The 17,061-nt window shown below is 57.6% G+C and overlaps 1 protein-coding gene and 1 long non-coding RNA gene across 2 annotated transcripts; both read left to right on the top strand.

Moving 5' to 3' along the window:
* The first annotated feature begins 2,888 nt into the window (after positions 1-2,888).
* LOC142076336 (uncharacterized) lies at positions 2,889-9,284 on the top strand. The gene is made up of 11 exons (XM_075138656.1): positions 2,889-3,063; positions 4,249-4,355; positions 4,800-4,949; positions 5,139-5,293; positions 5,679-5,826; positions 6,336-6,479; positions 6,906-7,082; positions 7,377-7,532; positions 8,668-8,769; positions 9,178-9,224; positions 9,260-9,284. Exons 1-11 carry the CDS (start codon positions 2,889-2,891, stop codon positions 9,282-9,284), a joined length of 1,386 nt encoding a protein of 461 aa, XP_074994757.1.
* A 183-nt stretch (positions 9,285-9,467) lies between these two features.
* Positions 9,468-10,144, top strand: LOC142076343 (uncharacterized). The gene is made up of 2 exons (XR_012671145.1): positions 9,468-9,637; positions 9,927-10,144. It is a non-coding gene; the product is annotated as an uncharacterized LOC142076343 (long non-coding RNA).
* The last annotated feature ends 6,917 nt before the right edge of the window (positions 10,145-17,061 follow it).

The following is a 17,061-nucleotide window of genomic DNA, read 5'->3' as shown; positions in this document are numbered from 1 at the left end:
TGGGTGCTGGATGCTGTCTCTGGGGGTGCTGGATGGTTGGCATGTCCAGGCGCTGGGTGCTGGACGGTGTGGTTGCTATGTGCTGGGCCTTGGGCATGTCTGGGTGCTGGGCATGTCCGGGTGCTGGGTGCTGGGCGCTGCGGGTGCTGGTTGCTGGGCCCTGGTGGTGCTGGGTACTGGGCATCTCTGGGTACTGGGCACATCCGAGTGATGGATGCTGGGGGTGCTGGGTGCTGGGGGTGCTGGGTGCTGGGCCCTGCGGCTGCTGGGTACTATGCATGTCCGAGTGCTGGGCATCTCTGGGTGCTGGGGGTGCTGGGTGCTGGGCACTGTTGGCGTTGGTTGCTGGGCATGTTTGGGTGCTGGGCATGTCTGGGAGCTGAGTACTGGGCGCTGGCAGTGCTGGGCTGTGCGGGTGCTGGGTGCTGGGTGGTGGGCCCTGGGGATGGTGGGTGCTTGGGGTGCTGGGTTTTAGGTGCTGGGGGTGCTGGATGTTGGGCTCTGGCGGTGCTTGCGCTCTGGGGTTGCTGGGTGCTGGCCTTTGCAGGTGCTGGGTGCTGGGCACGTCCGGGTGCTGGGTGCCGGGCTCTGTAGGTGCGGGGTACTGGGCATGTGTGGGTGCTGGGTGTTGGGTGTTGGGGGCGCTGCGTGCTGGGCACTGGAGGTGCTGGTTGCTGGGCATGTTTGGGTGCTGGGCATTTCCAGAGCTGGCTACTAGGCACTGGCGGTGGTGGGCGCTGGGGGTGCTGGGTGCTGGATGGTGTGGTTGCTTTGTGCTGGGTGCTGGGCACGTCCAGGTGCTGGGCATGTTCAGGTGCTGGGTGCATGGGGTGCTGGGTGGTGGGCACTGGGGGTGCTGGGCAAGTTTGGGTGCTGGGTGCTGGGCCCCAAGAGTGCTGGGTGTTGGGGTACTGCATGCTGGGCCTTGGCGGTGCTGGGTGCTGTGCATATCCAGGTGATGGGCATGTCCGGGTGCTGGGCGCTGGCGATGCTGCCTTTTGGGCATGTTCGGGTGATGGGCATGTCCGGCTGCTGGGTGCTGGGCACGGGGGGAGCTGTGTGCTGAGCACTGGGTGCTGGGCACAGCGGGAGCTGTGTGCTGAGCGCTGGGGGTGTTGCGTTCTAATCCTGTCCCAGTGCTGGGCTTGTCCGAGTGCTGTGTGCTGGGCTCTGGAGGTGCTGGGTGCTGGGGTTGCTGGGTCCTGGGAACTGGGGTGTTGGGTGCTGGGCATGTCTTGGTGCTTGGCATGACCAGGTGCTGGGCGCTGGGCACTAGGGGTGCTGGGAGCTGGGGTTCTGGGTGTTGGTATGTGTGGATGCTGGACATGACCGAGTGCTGGGTGCTGGATGCTGGGGGTGCTGGCTGCTGGGTGTGTCCGGGTGCTGGGCATGTCTGCATGCTGGGTGCTGGGCACTTGGAGTGCTGGGTGGTGGGCAGTGGGAGTGCTGGGGATACTGGGCATCTCTGGGTGCTGGGCATGTCCGTGTGATGGGTGCTGTGCGCTGGTGCTGCTGGGTGCTGGGGGTGCTGGGTGTTGGGCCCTGGGGGAGCTGGGTATTATGCATATCTTTGTGCTGGGCATGTCTGGGTGCCAGATGCTGGGCGCTGGATGCTGGGCACTGGGGGTGCTGGCTGGTGGGCATGTCCATGTGCTGGGCATGTCTGTGTGCTGGGTGGTGGGTGCTGGGAATAGTGGGTGTTGGGTTCTGGGCATGTCCGGGTGCTGGTCATGTCCGGGTGCTGGGTGCGTGCGCTAAGGGTGCTGGGTGCTGGGCTCTGGGGGTGCTGGATGGTTGGCATGTCCGGGTGCTGGGTGCTGTATCAAATACTCAAAAGTTCAAAATAATTTAAGTGTCTTTCACGTTATGTGAACCACATTTTCCCAGAAAACTGTTGCAAACTCTCATTGCAAGTGGGGTGGAACGCTCAGTCAGCTGACAATATTTAAAATGTCAGTGTCTCAAGACTTACCCCTTCCTTTGAAGAAATGTAAGCAATTTTGACATGAGGATATGCACTCATAAAAGAAACCCAATCAAACTACAAGTTACCCAAAAAACAATTTGTCCAAAAGTAGTTATTTAAGGGCAAGTTGCAAAGCCGAGGCAGACTCCTAAGTGCAGCTTTCTCTCCACTCCTCATTGCTGGATTGTGTGGTTTACCCCCAGAAATCTCTCTCCACAATCTAGTCTCAAGAAAGCAAACTCATTTTTTAACACCGCTGCACTATATTGCCCTCAGGGTTTCCGCCAGCCGCAACCCGAGGATGTGCTCTCAGCATTCATTTTGCTGGAGGAACATACACATTCAGAAGAGCAAAAAAAACCTCACAGGGTTGCATGCCATCATTTGATAGAGATGCTCTACTGCTTCACTAGTTTTTGGGGTATTTTTCTCTTTAAAATAGATGTTTGTAATATGTGCACGTAAGATTGCAAGTTTAGAAACAGCAGCATCCAAAGGCAATGTGTGTTGTATTCCCTCGCTTAGAGGGGACGAAAAACACACATGGAATACCAATCTGTGATGGGAAATGGCCATGTGATGAAGCACATTAAGATCAAACATTGCAATTTAAGGAAAATTATTATCCCAGTTAAAAAAAGAAATATATATAATACTGAACAACATGACAAGTGTCACCTCAGTATAAAATTATGACTGCCTACCCTTCTAAAGTTAAACACCTAACAGTCAAGGAAAAAAGAAACTACATACTTATTTCTTGCCTCTTAGACTATTGTGATACAGACGAAGGTTTTCAAACCAAACTGGGACACCGAACAACCTACATCAGCTGCGCAGCATTTCATCAGCCCTCCAAATTCGCCTGATCTCAGAGAGAGGTGATTTTTTCCCAAGTTAACCTAGGACGCCATCTCCCAGCATGCCGTGGGATGAAGGACTCCAGCTCCCAGTGTGCCACATGGTGAAGGGCTCCAGCTCCCAGCACGCTGTGGGGATGGCCCAGCCCTGCTCAAGCCGTCGGCTGGAAGAGCAAAAGCGTGCAGGAGGAGTCGCGCCGTGCTCCATCTGCAGCCAGAAGTCAGCAGAGGAATATGGTGAGGTTAATGCCAGGGCCAGGACCGGAGGGCAGGAATCGCTCTTCTCAGGACTGTCTTCTGCTTGTACCAAAACCAGACCCCTTCTCCCCGCTTCTTGGAGGCTTCTTCTCCCCGCTTCTTTCGGGTTTCCTATTCTGACAGCATCTGGTAAGCGATACACACTCTGAGAGTCCCCTCGACAACTGTATCCCCAAAGAGCAATCAGAGGAGAGGAGCAGGCATCAACATCTTTTGCTTCCTGGTACTGAGAGAGATTTTCAGAGTGGGGGAAAGGACGTAACTGTGAGATGCCAGAAACTAGAGGGATGTAAAGAGAGCATTACACGGAGGGGGAGAAGCAGGGATCTCCCAGGGAGGTCCTGGGGCCATGCTGGGGCTTGTGAATGCAGGGCTCTGGGAGGAGCCAAAGTGTCCAGGAAGGTCCTGAGGGGACATAAGGGAAGATGGGGGCCTGGGGGCACCCCAAGAGGACTCATGGGCCAATGGCGAGCTGGCTCCCTACCCCGCGCAGTGGACCCCCTGCCCCTCCCAGCCCGGGTGGTGGGTCACAATGGGGCCCTTTGTGACCTCACTCCGTGACACTCCAGGGCAGGATATATAGCCAGCGTGGCAGTGGCCCTGCAGTGTCTGAAAAGACAGCGACGGGACAGGGCAGGAGCGCGGAGCTGGCGAGGAGACCCTGAGCGCAGCCCACGACTTTCCGTGCCGTCCCCGGCAGCCCCACGGCGACGGAGCGTTTCCCTTAAGCTGCCCCCCCTGCCCCCCCCACTTTCCTCCATTTCGCAGGATGGCGGAGAGACCCCCCAGCCGCCCCAGGGTGGCCTGGGAGGAGGTGCAGGCTCCCCAGGAGAGCAGCTCTCCGCCGGAGCCCGACGAGGTGTCCGTGGTCCAGCCGCTGCAGATCGGTGAGTGAGGGGCCCCCCAGGGCTGGGCAGGCTCGGAGCCAGCGAGCGGCACCGGCTCGACACTGGGATCCCGTTTCCTCGGCACGCTGGCAGCAGGGGTCCCACGGGCAGGGGCGTGGCGGTGCCTGAATGCCAGGGCTGCTCGGGGCTGGGAGTCAGCCCCAGCACAGCCTCCCTCCTCAGCCGTGCCGAGTTTAAAGCTCTTTTCTCTGTTTGGGAAGCTTGTTGGCCAAGATGCTGTGTCCTACCAACTCTTCTGTGTTTCCCCTCCATGTAGGCGAGACTCTGCCAGAGGATAATCCTGAGCATCCACAGCTCCAACCGGGATGCAATTCTGAGAGCACCCACGTGCTTTCTTCACTCGACAGCAGCAACATGACCAAGGTAATGAGCTTCTGCCTTGCTGGGACTCTTGTGCGTGGCATGGGCAGGAGGCTTGTGTGAGCAAAGGGACCCAGAGTCAGCGGGGCTGGCATGGCCTCACTGTCCCTGGAGAGAGGGTTCCTGCTGTCCCCGAGCAGGGACTATGCGAGGGCAGCACTCCAGTGTCCCAGCAGCAGCTCCAGCCCTCCTGGCCACCAGCGAGCCCTGGTTCTCTGTAAGGGCAACGCACGTCCCAAGGCCCCAGCCCTCCGCCCTCACCCAGGGGACCCTCTGCTCTCCTCCTCCGCCCTGCAGAGACTGCAGCCCGTGCTTCCAGCGTTCCTGCGGGCACTGCTGACAGCACTGCCGGGCATCTCTTGCCAGAGCTGCTCACGCTACTCAGCCAAGCAGCACCATCAGGGTGCTTGGCATGACATGGCTTCCCTCCCTTCCTTCCGCCCGTAGGTGTTTGGAGAATACCTCCAGCCTTCTCAGAGGACAGACATTCTCCTCGTGGCCATTGAGGCCTTGACAGTAGACGACATCTGTGACAGGCAGATGGGCAGCAACATCCTGGATATGGCCACGAGAGACCCTGCCTCCTGGCTGACAGAGGTAGGTGCCCTGTGGCTGGATTGCCCTGCCCATGAGCCCTGTCAGGCCTTGTTCCTCCTTCAGCTCTCTCAGGCACCTGAAGCCATTTCAAGGCACCAGAGAGGGATGGGAAGGGCAGCAGTTTCAGTGGTAGCTGGGAAATGGCTGCACTCCGCTGGCTGCACACATCCTCCCCTGTGTCCCCTCCAGGTGCCAAAGATCATGAGGTACATCCACAACACTGTGGAGTACATCCACACGGAGCCAGCCCGGCACAGCCTGGACTCACTCCTCCTCCTGCTGACCGAGAGGTGCCCCAGCGAAGCGGTCAGGAGCCTGCTGCAGATCTCTCCGACGTGTGACAGGTACTGGCCCTGACAGCCTTGAGGGCTTGTTCCCTGTGGGGAGAGTGGCCCAGAGACTCTCTGGCTGCCAGACGCACGGAAAAGTGCAGGACATCCCCGAGGAGCAGGGCCGTCCATCCCAGCACGCTTCCCAGCCCCAGCGGGTCAGCCAGCTCCGCAGCAGCCCAAGTTGGCCAAGCCAGAGCACCACCACCACGCTCCTCCCTGCCCCATGGGGAACAGCACCTCAGCCCCCTCCTGCCTGCACGGGCAGGGCCCCCGGGCACCCCAAGTGAGGGGGGTGGGCAGGGCCAGGGCTGCAGCACAGCCTGGCTCTGGAGAGGCTGGCCCGGGCACAGTGCAGTGGCCGAGGCAGCCCTGCTGACCGAGCACTCTGGATCTGCAGCGCTGCCCTGGCCATGTGGGAGGTGATGATCTCCACGCCTTGGGCTTTGTTGAGCGTCTTGATGGAGCTGCTCAGCGTGCTCGAGGACCAGGAGCTGCGCAAGGTGTTCCGCTGTGCCACGGAGGACGCCTGCATCTGTCTTTTGGCTGTGAGTGACCATGCTCACCTTCAGGGCTGTGCCTGCCTCCCCTCCTGCCCAGGGAAAACAGGCACGGCCCCCTCCCCTCCTGCCTGCCTCCGAGTGGCCACCTCCTCCAGTACATACGGACACAGCCCCTTAGGGTCAGCAGGGACCTGCCCAGCACCAGCCAGACCCCGTGCCAGACACTTGGGGCTGCCGTGTGCTGGTTTGGCCGCCGTGAAAAAACACGAAACCTGCCCCTGCCCAGCACTACTCTGCTTCCCCCCTGCCTGCATCCCCCTGCCCTGCTCTGCAGCCTGGAAACCTGGGGAAGGGGCAGAGAAAGGGGCGGAAGCCAGAGTCAGGCCGGTTGCTGGGCCTGGGGCAGAGGCATGGCCTCCGCACAGGCTGAGGGGACTTCAAGTCTGGGGAGAGGAGACACTTGCCACCGCCCGCGTGTCGTGCCTCCTTTGTGCCAGCGCAGTGGAGGCAGCCCTGCAGGCTCTGCTAGTCTCTCACTGCTGTCTTTGTTTCAGCTGCTGGTCTGCACCTACAAAGGAGTTGAAACAGAGAAGTTTGCTGCCCTCTACAAAGACTGGAGGTACCTGAGGCATCCAACCCTGGTGATGCTCTCGCTGGTGCTCAGCGGCCTCATCACGCTTTCAAAGATGCCTGAGACGGTGAGCAGGGTGAAGTCAAGCGGAGCCATGTTGGCAGCCAGGGCCCGGGGCTCAGTGGATAATGCGGTGGCTTGGCATTGGCTGGGAGTCAGAATGTGGGGTGATGGCTCCAGCCACCCTCTGGGCTATGGAGGGGCCTGGGAAGGGCCTGGGGAGCCCTCCAGGCCCAGAGGGTTACCAACCCATCTGCCCCTTCAGGCTGGTCGGAAAAGGGGGTGGCTGAGCAGGGGACACTGCTCTCCTGCACTGCCTTCCCTTCCTCGTGCTCTCCCCGCATCCCCATCGGTGGCCACTGCCTGCCAGGAGGCTGCTGCAGTGACTCCTGTGCCACCTGCTGGGAAGCCGGACGGGAGGCTGGTGCTCAGTGAGCGGTGCATTTTTGGTCTTTCTCCGCTTCACAATAAGGAAACTCTGTGTTTCGTACAGGCAAGAAAAATACCGGTCCTGCTGCCAGACATCACGGAGGCCCTGCAGGATGCCAACGCTGATGTCAAGATGAAGGCCCTGGTACTCTTCAGGAACACGATGGGTCACATGAAGGGAGAGGAGGCCGGCCTCCTCGCTCTGCAGCTGGCGGAGGAGCTCCTGCCCCTCTTTGATGACGTAAGGTTGCCATGGGAGCCTGAGCCCTCCACGTGGGCTCTCTGCAAGGACGTCTGCCCTTGGGCCCAGTCCTGCAGGCAGCACTCAGGCAGGGTTGCTCCCCTCCTCGTTTCTCTTGCGTGGCCTTTCAGGGCCCTGGGGGCGTTCAGCCGCAGCTGCGGATCTGGCCCACGGCCCCTGTGTTCGGAACCCGACTCGGGAGCATCTCCCCTCACATCAGCCACGCTAACGCCCTTGCTCACCGTGGGCAAGGAGCGGCTGTTGCTCAAGTCCCCCTGTCCTCCTCCCTGCCAGGAGTCCAGCCAGGTGCGGGAGCTCTCCATCAGCCTCTTCAAAGATCTGATGAAAACTGTGGTGAGGAGCATCAAGAAAAAGATGAAGAAGAGAGTGCAGAGGGTCCTGCTCCCGCTGTTCCTCCGTATGAACGACCAGGCCGAGAGCGTGGCCAAGGTGCAGTGAGCAGCGACCAGTGTTGCGGGGAAGGGTGTGCTGACACCATGGGGGTGGCCTGGGCATAAGGGGCAAGGGCTGCTGGATGTCAGAATCTGGGAACGTGTGTCAGCTCAGGGTCCCACTGCTCCCTCCTTCCCTGCACCGGTCCCACCCCTGCCTTCCTCCTTCCCCCCTGCCGCCTGCTGCAGAGGTGGACGGGGAGCTGGGGTCCCCTCCAGCCCCGCTCTCGCCATTCAGCCCTCCTCCAGCACAGCCCAGAGGAAGGGTCCCTGCAGACCCAGCAGGAGCAGGGCCGGAGAACCTGGCACAGACATTTCCCAGACCCGCCCTGCCTGGTCCAGCGGGGCTCAGCAGCAGCCCATGGCCACCGAACACACGAGTCCCTACAGGCTTCCCCAGCTGTCCCTGCAGGTGTGGGAGGCCAGGGCTTTGAGCCCCAATCCCTGTCCCCCAGGGCTGTGCCCAAGAGACACCCAGGTGTTTGGGCCAGGCCATGTCCCAGCGCCCTGAGGGCAGGATTGCTGCAGGAACAAACCCCTGCTCCCCCAGGAGCCCTTGCATAGGGCCCATGAACTTGGTGTGCGCAGAGGGGTGCAGCGCTTGCAAGGGGTGGAGAGCCAGCTTGTTGTCCAGCCTGGGGCAGGGAGAGCGGTGGGAAGGGAGATGCAGCCAGCAGTGGACTGGCCCTGCATCCCGGGATCAAAGCTCTGCCCACCTGGCGCCTGGGCGTGAAGGGGTTGGGGCAGCCCCGGCTGGGGAGCCAAGCGCCCTGCTGGGGGATGCCCGTGGGAGGTGCTGCTGGCTCCATCCTGCCCCGGTGTCTCTGGGACTGCAGCCCTCGCTGCCTACGGCCACGAACCCACACCTCCTTTGCCCTGCAGTCTGCCCCATGGCTGGCAGCAGCTCAGCAGCTCCTGAGGCCCTCTGTTCTGCTGGCCGGCAGCATGAGATGCCTGAGGTGGTGGCTGCCCCACGTCCCTGCCCTGGGCACTGAACCCAGTTTAGACTCTGTTCCCCGCTGCCTCTTTCCACAAGGGGCTGGGAATGGCTCGGAGACTGGCCAAGAGGAGGACGATGCCAGGTCTCCTTCCCTGGGCTGTGGTGCCATCTCCCAGCCTCTGCTTCTCTGCAGGCTTCTAGGGACACCCTCCTCGCCTGTGCAGAGTTCCTGGGGTGGAGGAAGCTCAGCTACCTGGCCAAGACGTATCAGACACACCTCATTGGAGAGTGCTTGGTGAGGACAATCCCCAAGCCCCAGAACCCGGCTGGACGAGGGCTGCCCCGCGTGCCCGTGGGGAGGGCTGTGCAGCTGTGCCTCGCCTGCGCTGCTCCAGCCCGGAGCCCACAGCCTGGAGCTGCATCCTCCTTCCCTGCCCTCAAGCACGGAGCCCCCAAGGGCTCTTCTCCAGGCCCCTCTCCCCTGCCTGCCCCCAGGGTGCTAAACAAGATCCTGGCACATGTAAGCCCTGGCCTTGGGACAGAGGGGTCTCGGCACAGCCAGGCCCCCTGTGCCTGCGGCTCTCTCTGAACCTCAGCCCCACAGGGCTCCTGTCTGGGAGGGAAGGAGTGCACTGGTAGGAGGGACTGGTCCGGATGGCTGGGGAGGGTCTTTATCAGCCCCGTGCCCTTGTGCTCTCTCCAGCTACGGCACGACAGGAGCAGGGTGGGAGAATATGTGTGTCAGAGCCTGCCATACCTGAAGGACAGTCAGGCCACCTTGCGAGACGCGGCTGTCAGGTTCATCGGTGAGCCCCAGCCCCCGGGTCCCTCTTCTGGCAGCCTGGCCCCCAGTCCCCTCCACTGCACTGGCAGCAGGGGGCAGCCCTGGGGCTGCCAGAGCCCCGGCTGCCCCGTGCAGGGCCCACCACGCAGGTGGGCTCGCTGGGAGCCTTGCCCAGTCCCACTGCCCTCGGGTCCTGTCCTTCCCTGGGGTCAGCCCTGCTGAGGGGGAGGAGGGTGTGCAGCCGCGCTGGCAGAGCCGCGGGCCGTGCTGCTGGGAGCGTGCTGGGGAGCAGGAGGTGTGACAGGAGCTCTGTGCCTAGGGCTTGCCGCACGGAAGCTGAGGAAGCGAAGTCTGGAGAAGCTGTGGGATATCTGCAATGGTGAGTAGGGGCGGTGCTGTGCTTGCCGGGACTGGTGGGGCAGGGGACAGAGCCTGGGCAGGATGCTGCTGTGCTTGGCCCTGCTCCAGGAAAACGCTTCAGGGGCAGAGGAGCATGTCAGGGGCGCATGGGGCATTCCTGAGCAGCGGCTTCCAGCTGGTCTCTTTGTCTCACCTGCTCCTCCTGGTGAGGGAAAGAGATGGGTGGGGCTGGCATGGTCTGGAGGGGACTCCTGGGGGTCTCTGCAGGCAGTGGGGGTTCACACCTGCTCTGCTTCCTTCTCTTGCAGCCCTGCTGCCCTTGCAGAAGGACCCTGAACCCTCAGTCAGCTCCCTGGCTACTCAGACCGTCTTCCTCCTGACACCAGAAATGCCACCATCAAGATGGAGGCTGCGGTCGCTGTGCTGCTGGCCCTGCTGAACCTTGGAGAAGTGCAATTCTCCTCTGGAAAGTGGCCCTATTTTAATATTTTTTTTTTTTTCTAATAAAGCTGGAACAAGAAGCCCAGTCCTATGGTGTCCTTCCCATGGGGACCAGCCCGAGTGTGCTGAGCAGACAGTGTAATTCCTGGCCTCTGCCGCTGCCTGCAGGACAGCACACCCAGACGCAGGGTGGCCTTGCAACAAAGCCCCAGCTGCCCCGCTAGACCACAAAACCCGGAGGGCATCTCAGGGCACGAAAAGGCACCCGCACTCTGCCAAGCTGGCAAGTCGTTATTTGTCCCGGCATCAAAATCCTCTGTTGTACTGGGGAGCTGTGCTGGTTTTGGCTGGGATGGAGTTAATTTTCTTCAGAGTAGCTAGTATGGGTCAATGATTTGGATCTGTGCCGAAAACGGTGTTGGTAACACAGGGCTGTTTTCGTTACTGCTGAGCGGTGCTTGCACAGAGTCAAGGCCTTTTCTGCTTCTCCCCCCACCCCACCAGCGAGGAGGCTGGGGGTGCACAAGAAGCTGGGAGGGGACACAGGCGGGACAGCTGACCCCAACCGACCAAAGGGATATTCCCTACCATATGACGTCATGCTCAGCAATAAAACTCGGGGGGAGGTTGGCGGGGGTCCGCCGCTTGGGGACTGGCTGGGTGAACAATTGTATTCATTTGCATCACTTGTCTTTCTTGGGTTCTATTTCTCTCTCTTTGTTATTTTCCTTTTCCTTACAATTTATTATTACTATTATTATTATTTGATTTGATTTCAATTATTAAACTGTCTGTATTTCAGCCCACGAGTTTTCTCACTTTCCCCCTTCCGATTCTCTCCCCCATCCCTCTGGGGGGAGTGAGCGAGCAGCTGAGTGGTGCTCAGTTACCGGCTGGGGTTAAACCACGACAGTCCTTTCTCCACCCCTTATTCCATACCATTTACGTCAGGCTCAGGACCCACACTATCCAATACCTCCTTGTGAATCACCACTCCCCTTCCCATCCTTTGATATAACACACAGGTATCGTTCCCTCAGCCCATGGACCACCCCTGTGAAATGTCCACCAAATGTCCACCAAATGTCCATGGAGTTCCTTTGCTCCACGGCTTTGGGCTCCACCTGTTACGGTGGTCGCTCAGGACAGGAGAGGTGGTCTGTTGCATGGAGTTATTGGGCACCAAAGCCAGCTCAGATGGGAACCAAGAGGTTCCCCTCCTTTGCAGGGTCCAAAGTGTCAGTTTTAGCATCCAGCCCATCCTTTTTAGTGCCCACAGCCGCCTTTTTAGGGCAGAAATGCTCATTTTTAGGGTCCCAACCAGTCTGTTGTGACCCATAGCCTTTTCTTAGGGCCCGCAGTTTCATTTTGAGGGTCTAAACCCTGAAGGCGGAGCTGGTTGCCTGGCAACGTCTGCCCAGAAGTCTGTGGGGAGTCAGTGGACCCAGGACAGCCAATCACATTTGAGGAGGTGGGGGCAAGGCACATGACTGATACCTAACCAACCAATCAAGCTTTGAGGCCTGCAGGAGAGGTGGCAAGAGTTGAAAAGACTGGGCAAGGTGTCGGGGTGGGCCGTGCTGGCTCCACCAATCACGCCTGGCTGGAGAGCGGCACACGGATGATTGATAAGCTGTCTGAGCCCTCCGGTGGGAGGAGCAAGGGGGAAATCCCCGGCAGCCAATCTGAGGAAAGATCACCCCAGGGAGGGCGGGGACCGTGGGAGGAGTGACCCCTCAGGCAGCCAATCAGAGAGAGCATCACCTCAGGGGAGGCTGGGCCCCAAACCAGGGCAGAGTGGCAGCCCCGGTGGCCAATCACAGGCAGCCCTCAGGTAAGAGCAGGCCCCAAACCAGGGCAGAGTGGCAGCCTAGGGCATCAGTCCGAGGCAGCATCACCTCAGGGGAAGAGACTGGCAGTCCTCCCGACCTATGCCAGCGAAGACCCATGTGAAAAGAAGGCGGGCTCCGCCGGCGGCCAGGCCGAGCTTCAACATGGCGCACGTGGGGCCTGCCCTGAGGCCAAGCAGCCCCCGGCCCAGGCCCGGGGCCCCTCTTCCCCCCTGCTACCCCTCCCCCCGCTCTCGCCTCCCCCCCTCCCCTGCCGCCCCCATGTTCTGGGACCCCCCGTCTGCATGGGAGCCACCGGCTTACAGAGACTCAGTATCCCATGACCATGCCACTGGACGGCAGCCATGGGCCACCGGGCTTCTCGCCGCCATCGCCTCTGACATCCGACCGGCGGTAACGAGTGCGGGACAGTGAGGCCACCGGGATGGCGGTGGGGTACACGAGGGTGGGTGGGGAGTGATGCTTGCCATGGGGCCACCCACCGTCCCCTCACCCACATCCTCTCCCCGCAGAACAAGCGACCCCACGGCAGCCTGAAGGGTGGCAAGGAGGGGGAGGACATGGCCGCCACCCACCCCCCTGAGATGGTGAGTTGAACAGGGGGGGATAGCGGGGCTGGGGTCTCCCCCTGAAAGCAGGAGGGGTCCCAGGATTGATGCTCTCCACGCCTCTCTCCCCACAGCTACTGCACATCATCTCCTTCCTGACGCTGCCCCACCTGCTGAGACTGGGCCAGACCTGCCGCTACCTGCACGAGGTGTGCGACAGCGAGGCCGCCTGGCGCCACCTCTGACCCCTTTCCCCCCTGCCGCCGCCAGCGCCCGGCTCTGCAAGAGGGCCGCCATCCTCAACTGTGAGTCCACCATTGCCAAGCGAGGGGGGGCAGTGGCACTTTGTCCCCTAGCCTCATTTTTAGAGTCCAAAGCTTTGATTCTAGGGTTGAAAGCCTTCCTTTTATGTCCCAAAGCCTCATTTTTAGGGTACAAACCCTCATGTATAAGTTCCAAACCCGCCTTTTCAGGTTCCAGGACTCATTTTAAGGGCCCCGAGCATAAGTTTTAAGGCCCCAGGTCTGATTTTGAAGGTCCAAAGCCTCAGGTTTAGAGGCCAAAGCCTCATTTCTAGGGTCCAAAGCTCATTTCTAGCTTCCAAAGCCTTCTCTTCAGAGACCAAAGCCTCACTTTCAGATTTCAGTCTGCAATTTGGATGGCCCAAACTCTCATTTTGACCTTCAAAAGACCCATTTTTAGAGTGCAAAGCCTTAGCGTTTGGTACCAAAGCATCGCTTTATGGCAGAAAACCTAATTTCAGGGTTCAAAGCCTCAATTTCTTTTCCAAACCCCATTTTTAAGGCCAAAGCCCTCCTTTTGAGGGTCCAAACGCTCATTTATAGGGTCCAAACCCCTCTTTTATAGCTCAAGGCCTCCATTGGAGTGCCCAAAGCCCTATATTCAGGACTGAAGCTTCATTTCTTGGGGCCAGAGAGGAACCAAGAGGTTCCCCTCCTTTGCAGGGTCGAGAGCCTCATTTGTCCACCTTGCCCTTCCTTTCTAGTGCCCAAAGCCTCCTGTTTAGGGCCGAAATCCTCATTTCTAGGGTCCCAACCTGTCTTTTTCTAGGGTCCCAACCCCACCTTTTTTTAGGGCCCCCAGTTTCATTTGGAGGGTCTAAACCCTCATTTTTCAGGCATAAAGCCTCTTTTGAGGCTCCAAAGCTCCATTTATAGAGTACAAAGCCTCATTTTTACTTTCCAAAGTCTTCCTTTTGGCTTCCAAAGCCTCATTTTAGGCTCCAAAGCCTCATTTTGATGGTCCAAAGTGTTATGGATTTACACAGGCCAGCCACCGTAACAGGGTCTGACCCCAGGATCCTGCTGAAAATGCAAGGTGCGAGGGAAGGTTTCCAATTCCTCTTTTATTAGTTCTCAGGTTAAAGATCGTGCTGGGTGCCTCCAGAGAGGGACCCCTACCCCCATCCATGCTTCTCAATGACACCCATCACCTGATGCCCAAGTCCAATCACTTAATTCTGGTCGGTGCTCTTGATTTCCTATTGGTTTTCACTGTGGCTGGTCTGGCCTTCTTCTGAAGTTACTTCATTCTCTTGGAATTGTCTCCTTGGTCCTTATCTTCTTCATTCTGCTCGTATCTGCCGGATTCAGCTAGTTCTTTGTTAGCAGCATTAGTTTTATCAAAAAAGTTTACTCTCTGTCAGCTCTTGCGGCCTAAGGCTTCGACTACTTTAGCTGCTACTCCTAAGCTACTAATGCTAAACGAGACTATTCAGAGAGAAGAATACAGTTAATCAGATTTCTTCTATAACCAGACCGGCTGCAGCTTTCAGGTGGGAGTGATGGATTCAAGTTGAATTTTCTTCCACCTGTACTGCTGAGAAAGGTTAGCAAGACATAAAATGGTCTCTCCCACCGAGGAGGTAAATTATCCTTCCTTTTGTGTGCTTTTACCCAAATGCCATTCCCTAGGTTGAAGGGGTGCAGAGTCCTTTCTAGAGGCATTGGTTGTATTAGCTGTGCCGGGGCCTGACTGCATTTTAATAATTGATGAACCTGAAAAATATATTGGGTTCATTTTCTGCAAATAAAATCCTGTGAGCGGTGTCGTGAATGAGTGGTTTAGAGGCTGCTTAAAGAACCACTGTCAAAGGTATTAGCAGAAAGTGATTTTCATAGAAATTTATAAAAGTGCGACTTAACAGAGTTCGATGGCAAGGTTCACTCTATCCCTTACGACACGGATGAAACATATAAAGGAAAATCGAGTTAAGAATTGATCTAGAATGATTTACATAGAGACCGAGGATGAAAAGGGTAAGGCAGACCCTCCCGTTGGGTCATGAGGTTCAGAGAAGACCCCCTTGCTCTCTGAACTCCTGATGGAGCTTAGGTGTGGCTTGATCCAATCTTATTCTCAGACTTGGACAATGGATTCTATGTGTAGCATATAGGGTTAGAGGTTTGGGTTAGGGGCTCGGGTTAGAGTTTGGGTTCAGGTTAAGGTTCGGGAGAGTACAGTGCTGTTCTTGTTGGTGGGCGGCAGGGGACAGGCGGTGGAAGCTGCTCTCAGGACAGGTAATTAGGAGCTGTCGTCGTGGTACTCCCAGAGGGTGATGATTCCCAGGGAGTGGAGCTGCAGAGCGAAGGACTGCAGCTCCCAGCATTCCATGGGGTGAAGGACTGCAGCTCCCAGCATGCCATGGGGTGAAGGACTGCAGCTGCCAGCATGCCATGGGGTGAAGGACTGCACCTCCCAGCATGCCGTGGGATGAAGGACTCCAGCTCCAGCATGCTGTGGGGTGAAGGGCTCCAGCTCCCAGCACGCTGTGGGGATGGCCCAGCCCTGCTCAAGCCGTCGGCTGGAAGAGCAAAAGCGTGCAGGAGGAGTCGCGCCGTGCTCCATCTGCAGCCAGAAGTCAGCAGAGGAATATGGTGAGGTTAATGCCAGGGCCAGGACCGGAGGGCAGGAATCCCTCTTCTCAGGAGCGTCTTCTGCTTGTACCAAAACCAGACCCCTTCTCCCTGCTCCTTGGAGGGCCCTCTTCCCGTTGGGTTGCTGAGAGATGACCTGCGCTGCGGAGGCTTCCAGCTGAGCAGGCTGTGAAAGGTATATCCTGAGGGAGCTGCGCTGGTGTGGCAGGCGGCCGACTTGGGCTCAGAGTCCTCCTTGTGGTCTGTAAAGGGACCTTCCCTTTACAGCGTCACTGTGGTTTTGAGTGGTTTTGAAAACAAAGAGATGCAAACCAAAGTAATAGTCACGTGACCTGTTTCTTCTGTTGAACAGATTTACCAATCCCTTGGGCATTTTTAATATCTACAAGATAAGGGAAAGCACAAATGAGTGGGACCACCCTTTTCCACTCCAATCTGACCCTCTGAATCGTTGAAGAATCAGAGGTATCACAGACCAACAAAACCCTTGGTTGGTGAGGTTTGTTCTCTCCTCTGTCCTCTCCAGGTGGTGTGGTTTAACCCCAGCCAGCAACTAAGCCCCACACAGCCGCTCGCTCACTCCCCCCTGGTGGGACGGGGGAGAGAATCAGAAGGGTGAAAGTGAGAAAACTCGTGGGTTGAGGTAAAGGCAGTTTAATAGGTAAAGCAAAAGCCGCGCAGGCAAGCAAAGCAAAACAAGGAATTCATTCACTCCTTCCCATCGGCAGGCAGGTGTTCAGCCGTCCCCACGAAAGCAGGGCTCCATCACGAGTAACGGTGACTTGGGAAGACAAACGCCGTCACTCCGAACGTCCCCCCTTCCTTCTTCTTCCCCCAGCTTCATATGCTGAGCATGACGTCGTCTGGTATGCAATATCCCTTTGGTCAGTTGGGGTCAGCTGTCCCAGGTGTGTCCCCTCTGTTTTAGAGTGGGTTTCGAAGATTCCTTTGATGACAGCAGAACAATAAACCGTCTGTTTTCTATGCTGACTGCAGTTTTCTTAGCTATCTATTTCTCATCCAGTGTCCATCCATGGACCAAAATCCCATCTTTTAACCCTTCCGTATACATGGCACCGCGTGGTCCGTGGTTGGAACACGACGATATTCTACCATTCGTAGTACATGTTGGTGCAGCAAGGTATCAATCATTTGTCGTATTAGTTGGATAATGCAAGGGACAAAACACATGATACATAGAAACACAAGACATAAAATAACAAAACCCAAAATGAGTTGTCGTAACCATGGCCACCCCCATGTCCATCCCGCGAAGGGGTTCCAACCTGTTTGTTCAACAAGTTGGTGATTCAGTCTTTGTAGCTCCTGTATGTGTGCATGAATAGATGTGGAGTGGTCACTCAGGTTCATGCAACAGAGTCCATCAAAGTCCTGGCAACCAAGTAACAAAAAGTCGATGGCAGCTCTATTTTGTAAGGTTGCACGTCTAATGCTATCTACATCTAACAATAAGTCAGATAATGCTAAACTAGTGGAATTACTATATTTAGCTAGCCAACATCCCAGTTTGTTTAGTTGAGATAGGGCTGCAGCTCTTGCTACTCCAGGTGAGAACACAGATGCTGCAATAATCCAAAACTCCAACTTGTTCCAAAACTCCACTTTGTCCTTGCAGTTGGGAGCAAAAGCATGCATTTGCCACGTTTTTTGATGACGGTTTGTCTGCATCCAGATTGCAAGGGTGAT

Source organism: Calonectris borealis, unplaced genomic scaffold (assembly GCF_964195595.1).
Source record: "Calonectris borealis unplaced genomic scaffold, bCalBor7.hap1.2 HAP1_SCAFFOLD_44, whole genome shotgun sequence".
Taxonomy (NCBI): Eukaryota; Metazoa; Chordata; class Aves; order Procellariiformes; family Procellariidae; genus Calonectris; species Calonectris borealis.
This window is presented reverse-complemented; position numbering and strand designations above follow the sequence as displayed.

What these genes read in the sequence shown, in the direction of transcription:
- LOC142076336 (XM_075138656.1), top strand. Translation starts at nt 2,889, where the DNA reads ATGCCGTGGGATGAAGGACTCCAGCTCCCAGTGTGCCACATGGTGAAG. An exon ending in ATCTCTCCGACGTGTGACAG is followed by an intron (nt 5,294 to 5,678) that starts GTACTGGCCCTG and finishes CTGGATCTGCAG; the next exon opens with CGCTGCCCTGGCCATGTGGG. An exon ending in ACCTCATTGGAGAGTGCTTG is followed by an intron (nt 8,770 to 9,177) that starts GTGAGGACAATC and finishes TGCTCTCTCCAG; the next exon opens with CTACGGCACGACAGGAGCAG.